This window comes from Myotis davidii, unplaced genomic scaffold, assembly GCF_000327345.1.
Source record: "Myotis davidii unplaced genomic scaffold, ASM32734v1 scaffold473, whole genome shotgun sequence".
Classification (NCBI taxonomy): Eukaryota; Metazoa; Chordata; class Mammalia; order Chiroptera; family Vespertilionidae; genus Myotis; species Myotis davidii.
In genome coordinates this window covers 3245995-3258213 of record NW_006284843.1, presented here as the reverse complement: position 1 = coordinate 3258213, position 12219 = coordinate 3245995, and the positions used below count along the sequence as shown (strand labels likewise).

At 38.1% G+C, this 12219-nt stretch overlaps 1 protein-coding gene across 1 annotated transcript in view; it reads left to right on the top strand.

Moving 5' to 3' along the window:
• SLCO4C1 (solute carrier organic anion transporter family member 4C1) overlaps positions 1 to 12219 on the top strand; it is a 72388-nt gene that overhangs the window by 734 nt on the left and 59435 nt on the right. The window contains exon 2 of the mRNA XM_006755147.2: positions 4707 to 4970. Coding sequence (XP_006755210.1) covers positions 4707 to 4970 — 264 coding nt within the window. The remainder of the gene's footprint in view (positions 1 to 4706; positions 4971 to 12219) is intronic.

Here is a 12219-nt window from a genome sequence, read left to right as displayed (position 1 = left end):
GCAGGTGCGCGGGGCGAGGCGGCCCCGGCCGCGGACTCGCAGGAGCGCCCACCCACAGCCCGCAGCTCGGCTCAGACTTCCACATTTTAGCTTCTCTGTTGTCGCTCAGACATTTAAAAGTTTGCACCCTGCACCGGCGCCTCGGCGTCCTGCCTCAGTTTAGCAGACTCATCCCTCCAGGGGAGATGGAAATTCTCGGAGCCTCCCTGTGGGGAGGGGTTGCCCGGGGGGATTCCTTCCTTCTACACGACAAAAGTGCATTCTTCCAACCCTCCAATTGCAGGGATTTTTTTTTTTTTTTAACAGTTTCTGGAACGGGAGGATTAAGAAATTTGCAGGTGAGGGTAGGGTGGTTCTCAGAGGAGGAGCTTGTTGAGTGTGTATAGTATCGGTTGGATATTAAGTTTTAGTATTTTGTGACTATAAGGGTAGTCCAGTTAGCAAAGGTTTCTGGCGTTGTTGAAGGGTGGGGTCTTTCCAGCAGAGTGAGGCAGCCTCGGTTTTGTGGAAGCGTTTCTTTTACGCTCCCTTGGGGACGTAAAGGTAAAGCCCAGGCGCCCCCTCCGGGGTGGGTTGGGAGGAGTGAGCCGCGGGGTGGAGGAGGGCGGCTCCCTGGAAGGGAGCACAGAGAAGGCAGAAGCGGCGGGGCGGTGCCTCTACGGCCGGGGATGAAAGCAGCGGGAGATGACACCCACACGAACGTGCCACCGTGAGGACAGGGAGGCATGGCGGTGGCGCATGTGAAAGGACAGGCTGAAGGTTAATTAGAATTTGACGGTGTGTTCATATTTTTCTTTTTTGTCACTTAAGTCGTAGTTTTAAAATATTATGTAAAGGAGGCAAGCAAGGATTGATCGAAACAAGTGTCTAAGAAACTTTGGTGGAGGGGTTGGAAATTCTCTTTTCTAAGATTTACAGAATAATAATAATAAAAAAGATTTACAGAAGAATAAATATAAACATACTTGCTGCCCTGTTTCAAAAGGAACGTAATGTCCCTTGCTTTGCACAAGTTAGGTGCTAAGTATTTGTTGATTGTAAGTGGGACTAACTTCAGCTCTTCTACTAAAGGTATTTCCCTTTCCACCTTTCTTGTCCCCACCAAAGTTCACCTTCTCTCAATATCTTCATCCTAGTCAATTTCTTGATCTCAGTTGTCCAAAACCTAGAGGATATTTTTTTCATTGATTTTTTTTTTTTTTTTACAGAGTGGAAGGGAAGGAGGGAGGGAGAGGGAGAGAGAAACATAATGTGAGAGAGACACATAGATTGATTGCCTCCTGCACATGCCAGGGACCTGAATCGAACCAGCAACCCACGTGCGTGCCCTTGACTGGGAATGAACCTGAGATCTTTCAGTGCGAAGGCCAGTGCTCTAACCACTGAACCCACCAGCCAGCGCGGCTTTTGTCTTCTTGAAGGAAAGATTTCAATCAAGAAACAAAGTGTAGGAAAAAAAGCAAGGAAGAATTTATTGATCACAGCAAAAATTTACTTAGATCAGTGAAACAAGGGCACAGAAGAAGCAACAGGAGAGCCTCAGGTGGGCTGCTTTGGCTCACTGGTGAAGCAGAATTTTTGGACTGGAACCCGGATTCTTTGTCTGCTGGGGTCGAAGAATGAATCCACAGACAGAAAGTAGTATAGCAAAGGTGGAGATTTATTGAAGAACAAGTATAGACTCCCACGTGGGGACAGGGAAGGAGTCCCACAGAACAGCCCCCCACGTGGGGAGGGGGGAAAAGGTCCCACTGAGTTCCTTTTCCTTACAGCTTATAAAGGCTGCAGATCCTGGTGGTTTGATAGCCCCTCTGATTGGTCACTATTCCAGACTGGTTATTATAGTAATTCCTGGGCTCAAAGGTCCAACCTGATATGGTCCCTCCTTTCTTCCTGTTTTCCTATTCCCTTTGGGCTTTCTTCTTCTCCTTCTGGATGAAGGGCTTCCTTCTCTTTATGTTGTAAATAGAGACCTTTTGCTGTTCCCAGCTCCCCCATTCTATGGAAATGTACCTTCTGCTGCTCTTCAGCCCTGTGCTTCTTCCATGGTCCTTAGTTTCTAAAATTTCCTAAAACCTGTCTTTTTCACCCCCCAATATTCCTGTTTCACTGGGAAGTTAGAGAAAAGGGGGCCTTGGAGACAAGTTCTGGGGGTTAGCCCAGGATGAGCTGCTGCTGCCATTGCTTCCCTAGTTGTAAGTCTTTTTGGGTCCCTTAGAGTTTAGGTCTTTAGGAGATAAGTGCCTATGGGGAAAGGATAGGGGGAAGGGAATGGCCTGGGCGAGACCCCTGAGACCTTCCTTTTCAGGGGTTTTAAAGGCAGGGCATTTAGGGGGGTCTTAGGGGAGAATCAATAGAATATTCATCAGTTTAATGCTGATGTACCAAAATGAGATTTATTCTCTTAATTTCCTTGGTTGTGGTTGACAAAAGGCACTAATTGGATTTCTGTTATTTGTCTTCCCTGAGTAGGTTGATTTAAGGCAGGGGTCCTCAAACTATGGCCCGCGGGGCCACGTGCAAATACAAATATTGTATTTGTACCAGTTTTTTTTTTTTACTTCAAAATAAGATATGTGCAGTGTGCATAGGAATTTGTTCATAGTTTTTTTTAAACTATAGTCCGGCCCTCCAACGGTCTGAGGGACAGTGAACTGGCCCCCTGTTTAAAAAGTTTGAGGACCCCTGATTTAAGCTATAAACCATTTAGTTTTAAGTATCCTTGGTTTAGGGAAGATAGGATTTACTATGTGGCTGTGCAGCTATCTTAGTTTCCCTATTATGCTTGTTCTGGAATTTTCCTAGCTTCTTATTCTATAACAGTTGGCCATAAGTAAAAAAAATCGTGTGTTTTATCTTAAAACGTATTCTAAAATTTCTATATTATTCCAGATGACATAATTTTACATTTAATATAACACTTTAAAAATTATTATAAAATATAATTGTCATTCTTAAAACGTGTTTATCCTGGAGCTACATCTACCTGGAGGTCCCCACTTTATTACCATGTTTCTCAAACATGATCCTTGGGAAGACCATTTCCATTGTATACGAATACGTGTTTAATTGCAGGAGAACCCCAAAACTTATTAAGTGAGTTTACTTAACCCAACACTTCTCAGAGATAAACAGGATTTCTCTTAGAACTTAATTTCCTAACGTACTTCCTAACTTCAAGCATAATATGCAGTATTTCATAGAATTTTTTTTTTTTAAATCAGAGTTGGAACTTCTGTAGCATAAAATTCACATTCGGATTCATAGGCTTAAAGTGCCATACTTCCATAAGAGTTTACAAATGAACTTTTTCAGAAAAGTTCTATCATAAAGGCAAAGAGTTCAAATGATTGACTTTTTATCAGTATGGCAAATATGTTGGGAAGCTGATTTTTAGATGAGGAAATTTTCATATTCTTATCTCCTTATACTAGGAAATATGTCATTCCTAGGTACTTTAGATACTTTATTTTACATTGACATTTTAGTAATTGTAATTTATTTATAGACTGGCATACAAGTATATTAGAACTTTTAGAAACTTGTTATCAATTTTCTTGATAAAGAAAAATTAAAAAAAATTACAAATATTATGACTTCTGCATACTTTTCCTATTAATAAATAAATGAAAACAATTCATGATATTCTCTTAAGTAAAAGGGGTAACTAATTAAACACTTTGTAAATTGGTCAGATGCCTTTTCTTTCCAATTTATAGTAATGTATAAACTAAATTTAATCGATATTTGGACAGGATATTTTGTGATCAATCAAAATTGGATTTTCAGCTTTTACTTCTTTACATTATATGCCTCCATTATAGTTATAATAAACAGATGAAGTGTAAGGTGTTTTTTTTTTTTCTTTTACTTTACCTATGGCATAGAATCCCAGTGGTTGAAATAATGCTCTTAATTTATGTTTACTTTTAAAAAATATATTTTTATTGAATTCAGAAGAGGAAGATAGAGGGAGAGATAGAAACATCAATGATGAGAATCATTGATCGTCTGCCTCCTGCACGCCCCCTACTGGGGAATCAAATTCACAACCCGTGCATGTGCCCTTGACCCAAATTGAACCTGGGAGCCCTTCAGTCCGCAGGCTGATTCTCCACTTAGCCAAACTGGCTAGAGCAATTTATGCTTACCTTTGATCCAGGACCTTTAACTTTAATATCAAGAGCATTAGAAGGAAAAAGAGGCTTGAGAACTCAATTTCAACTTTCAACAACTTAAGTCAAGGATCTCTTTGATACACAAATACGTTTAAGGACTGAATAACTTGGGAAGTGTTTGCGCATTACTCAAATGACCTCCGGAATCAGCTGTACTTTTTGTACTCTTCTAAGTTAGGGTGGTGAAAGTACAAGTGGAAACTGGCAAACTGGCCTCGTGAGACTTTACCAGTCTGACTTTTTGATTGTCATTTAAAGAAAAATGAAGTTAGCTACAATTTAGGATGTGGTAAGCATCAATTTTATTTAACACCTGAAAATTCCCAGTTTACAATTTAAGAGCAAACTGATTTTATAAGCCAGGTATGTTTAGGGTTGCCTCCCTTTGAAACCTTGAGTCTTTTAAAATTGGTACATTTAAAAATGTCAAAAATAACAAACAACCAAACTTTAGTACATTGTGCTAATAATAATAATCTATATTGTAAAGTTGTAATAATGCCATGTATTTTTTTTTTTCTCTTTTAGGTGTTGTGGTAAATGGCCTCGTAAATATTAGTATTTCCACTATTGAGAAGCGCTATGAAATGAAGAGTTCCCTGACCGGCCTGATATCATCAAGCTATGATATTGCATTCTGTTTGTTGTCTTTATTTGTTTCATATGTTGGCGAAAGAGGACACAAACCAAGATGGCTTGCATTTGCATCTTTTATGATAGGACTGGGAGCACTTGTATTTTCATTGCCAAAATTTTTTAGTGGAAAATACCAGTTGGGGTCCCCTTTTGAAGGTAAGTTTCTGTTGTGTTTTTGTTTATTTTACTTTAAGACGGAGTATGAAACTAGGCCATTAACTATATATTGCACCTCACTTGTACAGGTAAGTAGGGTAAGGTCTCTTCCACTGCTCACTGCTTTGTCGTGATGGGAAATGTGTGAAGTAGATTACAGAGACAGATTGTGCATCAGACATCACTTCAGTGGTTCCAAACTTTTAGTCCTCTGATAATCTTTCCCCATATTATACACAGTCCTCGAAAACAATGTCCATATTATACACAGTCCTCAGAAAACAATGACCTATTTTTCTTTGAGGCTGTGACCTCATTGGAGTTTTAAGATCTATAGTTTTTCCCTTTGCGGTTTTATTTGCTGTGTCTACAGCTCTGTAGTCAGACTTGTTTATTCCTGATTTGAGATAAAAAGAGGTGAAATTTATAGAACTTAAGCATTTCCCAAGAACTGAAGGATTTGAGTCCCTGGAGGAGGAAGAGAGTGTTTTTCATAAACTCATTATCTGGGACTGTTTTCTAGCTGTTGGAGGGACTATGTCATCCTTAGGCCCCCTTGTGTGGGGGCAGTGCAGACTTGATTGTACAAAATATGTTTTATCAATGTACTGTTCACCTGCAAATAAAATTGGTAACAAGACACTTCCACACACAAAAAAAGAGTCCCCAGAGGCACAGAATTTCAGGAATTTTACAATGTGCTGTTCAAGTTAGATGAAAAAGCATTATTCAGGGTCTCAAAAAAAGAGATTTGATTATTTGTTTTTCTTTTTTTTCTCTGAAAGAATAACTTTTAATGGGAAAACAATTATGTATGGTATTGCCAGAGGAATGTACTAGTGAAAGTAGATGTTAACATTTCTGTTGTCCTTCCTGGCATCTTAATAGTAACATAGAAGAAAATCAGAGGGCTACCAAATGAGAAGCTTTCAGGGCCTGGGTAAGTGGAGAAAAGGCTTAGAGTAAAAAGAAAGGAGAAGTGGGGGCTGCTGCAATATAGGCATTATTTTTTAGGTTGTTATGTTTGTGAGAATTAATATTAAAAATTAATATTAAAGTGTTAACATTTCCTAAGACCAAATGCCCAATTATAGAATGACTAGAGGCCTGGTGCACAGATTCATGCACATTGAAAGGAAATTAATTAGAAGGTGGCCTGCGGGGCGAGACTGGGATAGACTGACTGGACACGCCCTGGAGCCAATGTCCAGCAGTCCCTCCCCGGCCTGGGGCGGCACCGGGGCTCAAAGGGCTTCTGCAGAGTCTAGTGCATTATCTAAGATTGGACAAGATTTCATAAAGTTGACAACATAATTTCACTGGGGTAGTTTTAGAAACAAGGTATATAGGCTTTAGTATGACACATTTGAAATCTCTAACAGTAAGGGAAAATCTAAATTTTAGTCTGTCACACAAGAAACGATACTGATTCTATGATGGTAAAAATATTACAGTGTTTATAGCATGTAGGAGGTAACCTTTGTCCTGAATTTAATCTTTCACTCTTGTAGTTATCAGATGCCCTACTTATTAATGTAGGACACAAACTTTGATAACAAACCTCTTACTCTCTATCGCCTATTCCAGTACAAAAGCCTCATCTGTCCTTAGCAATCTTCTTCGCTTTGTCTCTTGCCACATGCACCCAGAGTTACAGCCTATCTGAATAATTTATATTTCCCACAGGGAAATGATTACAAGTTAAGGTATGGCCCAGAGATGAAGCCAAGAAGATTGCCAAAGCCAGATCATAAACTTTTAGTATATTATTGTATACTGTGGAAGTTTTCACCAAATTCTTACTGATATTTTTTCTTATGTTAGCTGAAGTAGGTTAGATAAAGGTATTGGCCAGTCTATAAAATTTTTACTCTGAGACTCTTAATTTAAATAATAACTTATCTGTGGCAAATGAAAGCAAGAACTCAGGTTGCCCTTTTGTTAGTCTGTCATCCATATAACAAATATTGGTATGAACTATATGTTGCTGGGAAAATAGCAGTGAAATGGTTGATGCTATCTGGATGTTATGTACTAGTGTGAAGAAATAGAAAATTAGGTAAGTAAACAAGATAAAGATTGAGGTGAGTGTATGAACGGAACAGATAGTATGAAGTAGTAGTGCACAAAAGGAAGAATATGTGGCACAGGGAAGGCTATTTTGATAATAACTGGAAATGAGGAGCCAGCCTTGAAGGAAGCTTACCAGCCTGGCTGGCATGGCTCAGTGGTTGAGCGTCAACCTATGAAACAGGAGATCACAGTTTGATTCATGGTCAAGGTATATGCCCAGGTTGCAGACTTAATCCCCAGTATGGGATGTGCAGGTGGCAGCCAATCAATGATTCTCTCTCATCATTGATGTTTCTTATTTCTCTCTCCCTTCCTTTATGCCAGTGGTTCTCAACCTTCCTCATGCCACGGCCCTTTCGTACAGTTCCTCATGTTGTGGTGATCCCCAATTTCATTGTTACAAATTGAACATAATTAAAGCATAGTGATTAATCACAAAAACAATATGTAATTATATATGTGTTTTCCGATGGTTTTAGGCGACCCCTGTGAAAGGGTTGTTCGACCCACAGGTTGAGAACCTCTGCTCTATTGAGAACCGCCGCCTTAAAGAGAAACTGCTGAGAACATGACATGCCAAAGAGACATGAGCGGCAATAAAGCACTTTTTCATTGGCTCCCAGCAAAGATATTGTTTTATGACTGTCAGTTTTGTCTAGCATGATTAAAACAAGGGAGAACATGGCATGAGATGAGCTTGGACAGGCAGGTAGAGGCATGGGTTTTCCTTTAAGTGCAATGGAAAGGGTGAGAGAGAGAGTTTTACACAGGGAAGTGCATGGTCTTATTTAAAATCATCATTTTGGCTTCTGTGGTTCTGAAGGGTAAGATTAAGTGGGAAGAAATCACTCCGGTGGATTTTACAATAAAGGTGAGACACAGGTGGTTGGGACTGGGTTGGTAGCAGAAGAGATCTAGAGGAGTGACTGATTTTCAATGTATTCTAAAGGAGAAAGAGATTGGACTTTGTAGTGGATTGATTGTGAAGGAAGAAGGAAGAATGACTTTGATATTTGCCTTGACCAACTCGGGCCCTTTGCTAGAATGTGGAACACTAGGTAGAACAGCGTATTATATAGCTGGTGTTGTAATATATATCTGTGAACACATGTTTATGTAAATGTGCAAGTCATTCTTTAGTCTCTGTTCCTAGAAATGCAAATACTGGGTTTGAAGGGCTTCCTCATTCTAATTTTTCATAATGTCACATGGACTTTTAGGAAGGAATATAGCAGCTATTCTCCCATAGTCAATATGAAAATGCCCAGCTGCTATTTTGAGTTTTTACATTATTTTTTCCTGAAAAATTTCTTTAATGGAAATATCATTATGGTATGTATGTGCAGGTGTTGACACTGTAACAGATATCAAACTCAGGACTGAAGTTGCATTATATATTTAAAGGAACTCAGACATTTAGGAATATAAGAAATGTTAGAAATCATAAATCCCTTTTTTTGCAGTGTAGAACCTTAGGATAAGAGGTGAAGTGACTTAAAAGTGGTTTCATAGATGGTCAATAACAGCCAAAACTAATACTAATTTTTATGCTTTGTTAAATGTTTTCTAAATTGTTATTCGTAGTAGGTTTTTTTAAAAAAATATATTTTATTTATTTTTTACAGAGAGGAAGGGAGAGAGGGCTAGAGAGTTAGAAACATCGACGAGAGAGAAACATTGATTAGCTGCCTCCTGTATACCCCCCACTGGGGATGTGCCTGCAGCCAAGGTACATGCCCTTGACCACACTCGAACCTGGGACCCTTTAGTCCGCAGGCCCATGCTCTATCCACTGAGCCAAACCGGTCAGGGCGGTAGTAGGGTTTTTTTTTTTAAACTATATTGAGTAATTTAGATATTTTTATGATTTAATCCATTTCTTCCCCAATTACAAATAGCCAGTTATAATTGTCTTTACTTTATTGTTATTTTTTAAATCTTCACCCTGTGATATGCTTTTATTGATTTTAGAGAGAGGAAGTTGAGAGAGATAGAGACAGAGACAGACAGAAATAAGAGAGAGAGACAGAGAAAGAGAGAAAAACATCTATTGGATCAATCCTGCAGCCTTCTGGTATACAGATGATGCTCCAAGTACCTGAGCCATCTGGGCAGGGCTGGTCTGTGCTTCCTTTAAAACATAATTGTCTGCTCAAGTGAATTAATCTGTTTGTGCAAAAATGGGATCCTATCACCAAAATCTGAATTATTCAGTGTAGAAGAAAACTGAAGGTTGATGTGGGAAAGGAAACAAACTAGTTAGAAACTTCCTGTGGATAAATTAGAAGCCAGGGAATGTACTTCTGCTTCGGCAACATAACATAAATAGTCTAAAGAGCATAACATTAAGAAATTATTTTATTAATTAAATCATACATGTAACTTAATTTGAAACTGTCATTGAAAGAATTAACATATTCCCTGTGTGCTTTTTTTGTGGCCGTTGTATTTGAATAACCAAAAGTCAGGCCTCAGTGTGGGTGAGATAATTTCTGTAAGAAGAGATTAAAGTAATGTAATATAGTTGGTAAATAGAAGAAAACAAAATGTGAAGTATGATACTCATTGAAATTTCCACAGGTGTGAAAACACAAAAGGAGGTTAGGACTTAGCAAAAGATAAAAAAGTGTATTTGGAAGCAGTTTGAATTTTCTGTTTTGTAAAAAAATAAATTTAAGTACTTTTGGAAAATATTTTATTTATTTATTTGTCACCCAAGGACATGCTTTTTATTGATTCTAGAGAGATAGGAAGGGAGAGGGGAGAAGAGAGATAAAACATTGATGTGAGAGTGAAACATCAATTGGTTACCTCCTGCACAGGCTCCCATTGCACTGCAAACCTAGGTATGTACCCTGACCATCAAACCTTGGACATTTTGGTGGATGGGGACACACTCTAACCAACTGAACCACATGAACCAGGGTGGGAAAGTATTTTTTAAGGGGCGCTTTTATGGAGATACAAGGGTGAGAAGTGATTATCTTACTTTGAAGGGAGATAAAAACATTTATTAAAGGTAAGTTTTGATGGTTGCTGTTGGATACAAAAAAGGGGAAGAATTAAAAGTGAGAGATATAAATGCTTCTAAGAGCTAATTTTTGCATATGTTAACCTGAGAAATAAAATGGTGTTAGAAAAAATTTTCAAGTAAATCCTTTTGACACTTTTTATGTATTTTAACATAACAATAACATAATGTAACATATTTTAATAAAACTGAAATATTTAAAAAATGTATTAAATCAATCTTTATCATATTACATTTTCTTTTTATCCAAGCACTGCCTAATTCCTTTTGGATGAGTGTTAATTTAATCTTAAGCAAAATAATCTTTTCTCTGAGACTGGGCAGGAGGTCATTAGTCATTAGAATATACTTAGGAATTAAAGAGAATAATTACTAAATCCAGAAAAGCTCTTTTTCTTTATTGACCAATATTTGGATAACTTTTCTTAAGTGTGTCCTTTTCTTTTTTCTCTTTTCCATTCCCTTCTCTTTAAAAAAAGCTCTCAACACTTTTTTGCTTTAGCACTGAATTTCTAATGTAGATTGATATTTCAGGGAGAATTTTGCAACAAAGGACTTTGTTTATGCAAGGTGACTACTTAATAAAGTTAAACTAGGAAAATGATCAGACCAGAACTCAACATTGTACTTAATTTTTAGTTACTGTTTTGTCTTTTATCTTGTACTCTTAAGGCCTTTTTTTAAAGTATGGAATACTTGCCTAGATTGGTACAGACATAGTGCTGAGAATCTTGATTTTTCAAGCACTAATTTGATATAGGATGCCTTAACTTTGCATGGCCTGTTCTTGATATTACTTCTTCCTTATGAAAATCACTTTTATTTTTCTTATGATTTCATTTTATTGTAACTGTTCAGTGATGGTCGTTGGCGCTAACAGGAATCCCCAATCTGGGGTGTAGTGAAGAAGGAATAGTACATGATACAGCATGACTGTTAGGCAGCCCTGTGGCCAGGCCTTTCTTTAGCTGGGCAGTTCTGCTGTCTGAGCTGCTCTGCTCTGGCGAGACAATGTCTTTGCTGCTTAAGTTCCATCTGGAGAAACACAGTTTCAGTGGAAAAATGGGCTCTGGTCACTGATTGGTCCATCCTCATAGAAATGAGGTCTCCAAATTCTCCCAGTTTGATTGGTCCAAAAGGCACTGTCCTGATTGGTTAGAATAAAGCTGCTCTGATTGGTCAGAGAAGATGTTGATAGGGATATGGCTATGCAGCTCCAATTGGATGGAGAAGCCTCAGTCCTATTGGTTGAAACAGGATTCCAGGAACTCCTCAAGGGTTGTTTTGGATCAAAGAAATATGTACAATATAGGAAGCAGTGTAGTGCAGGTTTCTCCCTGAAGTACAGTTTGTGTGCGAGGCCCCTCTTTAGAAATGGCTTCCAGGCTCTGTTTTTGTTTTGTTGTTTTTTTAAAATTTAAGTCCAGTTAAACCACCAGGAACCCTTAGTAGATATGTTCTCAGGGTCCATAAAATTGAAGCAATAAAGAGGAGAGGTGATTTCTTAGGTTGGAAGATATAATTTTGTAATAAAACAAATTATTCAGAAATATTATTAAAGTTAATATGAAATAAAAGAGGTAGATATGCTCCATATAAAATTATCGCAGTTTTTAATATCAGAAGCACTTTAGTCTTCACCAAAATTCCTAGATAATATAAATTACTCTGTATGGTTGTTACCCTTATTTAATAATGTCCTTTGGAGATCTTTATTCAGTAAGTCTGGAGTAGAACTCAGGAATTTATATTTAAAAAAAATTACCGAGGTTATCTTATTAGTCCATTTTTGGAAACATGTCCAGTTTAGTGTTTAATTATTTTGTAAAGTTTCAACTGTGGGCATAAAGAGAAAGGTTTCTTTTTATTTCAGGATTATCCTATATAATAAAAGAGAAACATGCAAATTAATGTCCCTCCGCTATGCTCAAGCCATGCCCACAAGCCACACCCACAAGCCAATCAGGAGCAAGTATGCAAATCAACCCAACTAAAATGGTGGCAGCCATGGAGCTGGAGCAAGCAGAAGGCTTGGGTTGCCTCCAGCAATGGAGGAAGTCAAGCTTCCCTCCTGCCATACAGCCCTTAGAACCGCTCAAGGCTACAAAGTTTCAATTATAGAAGATAAATAAATCCCAGATCACT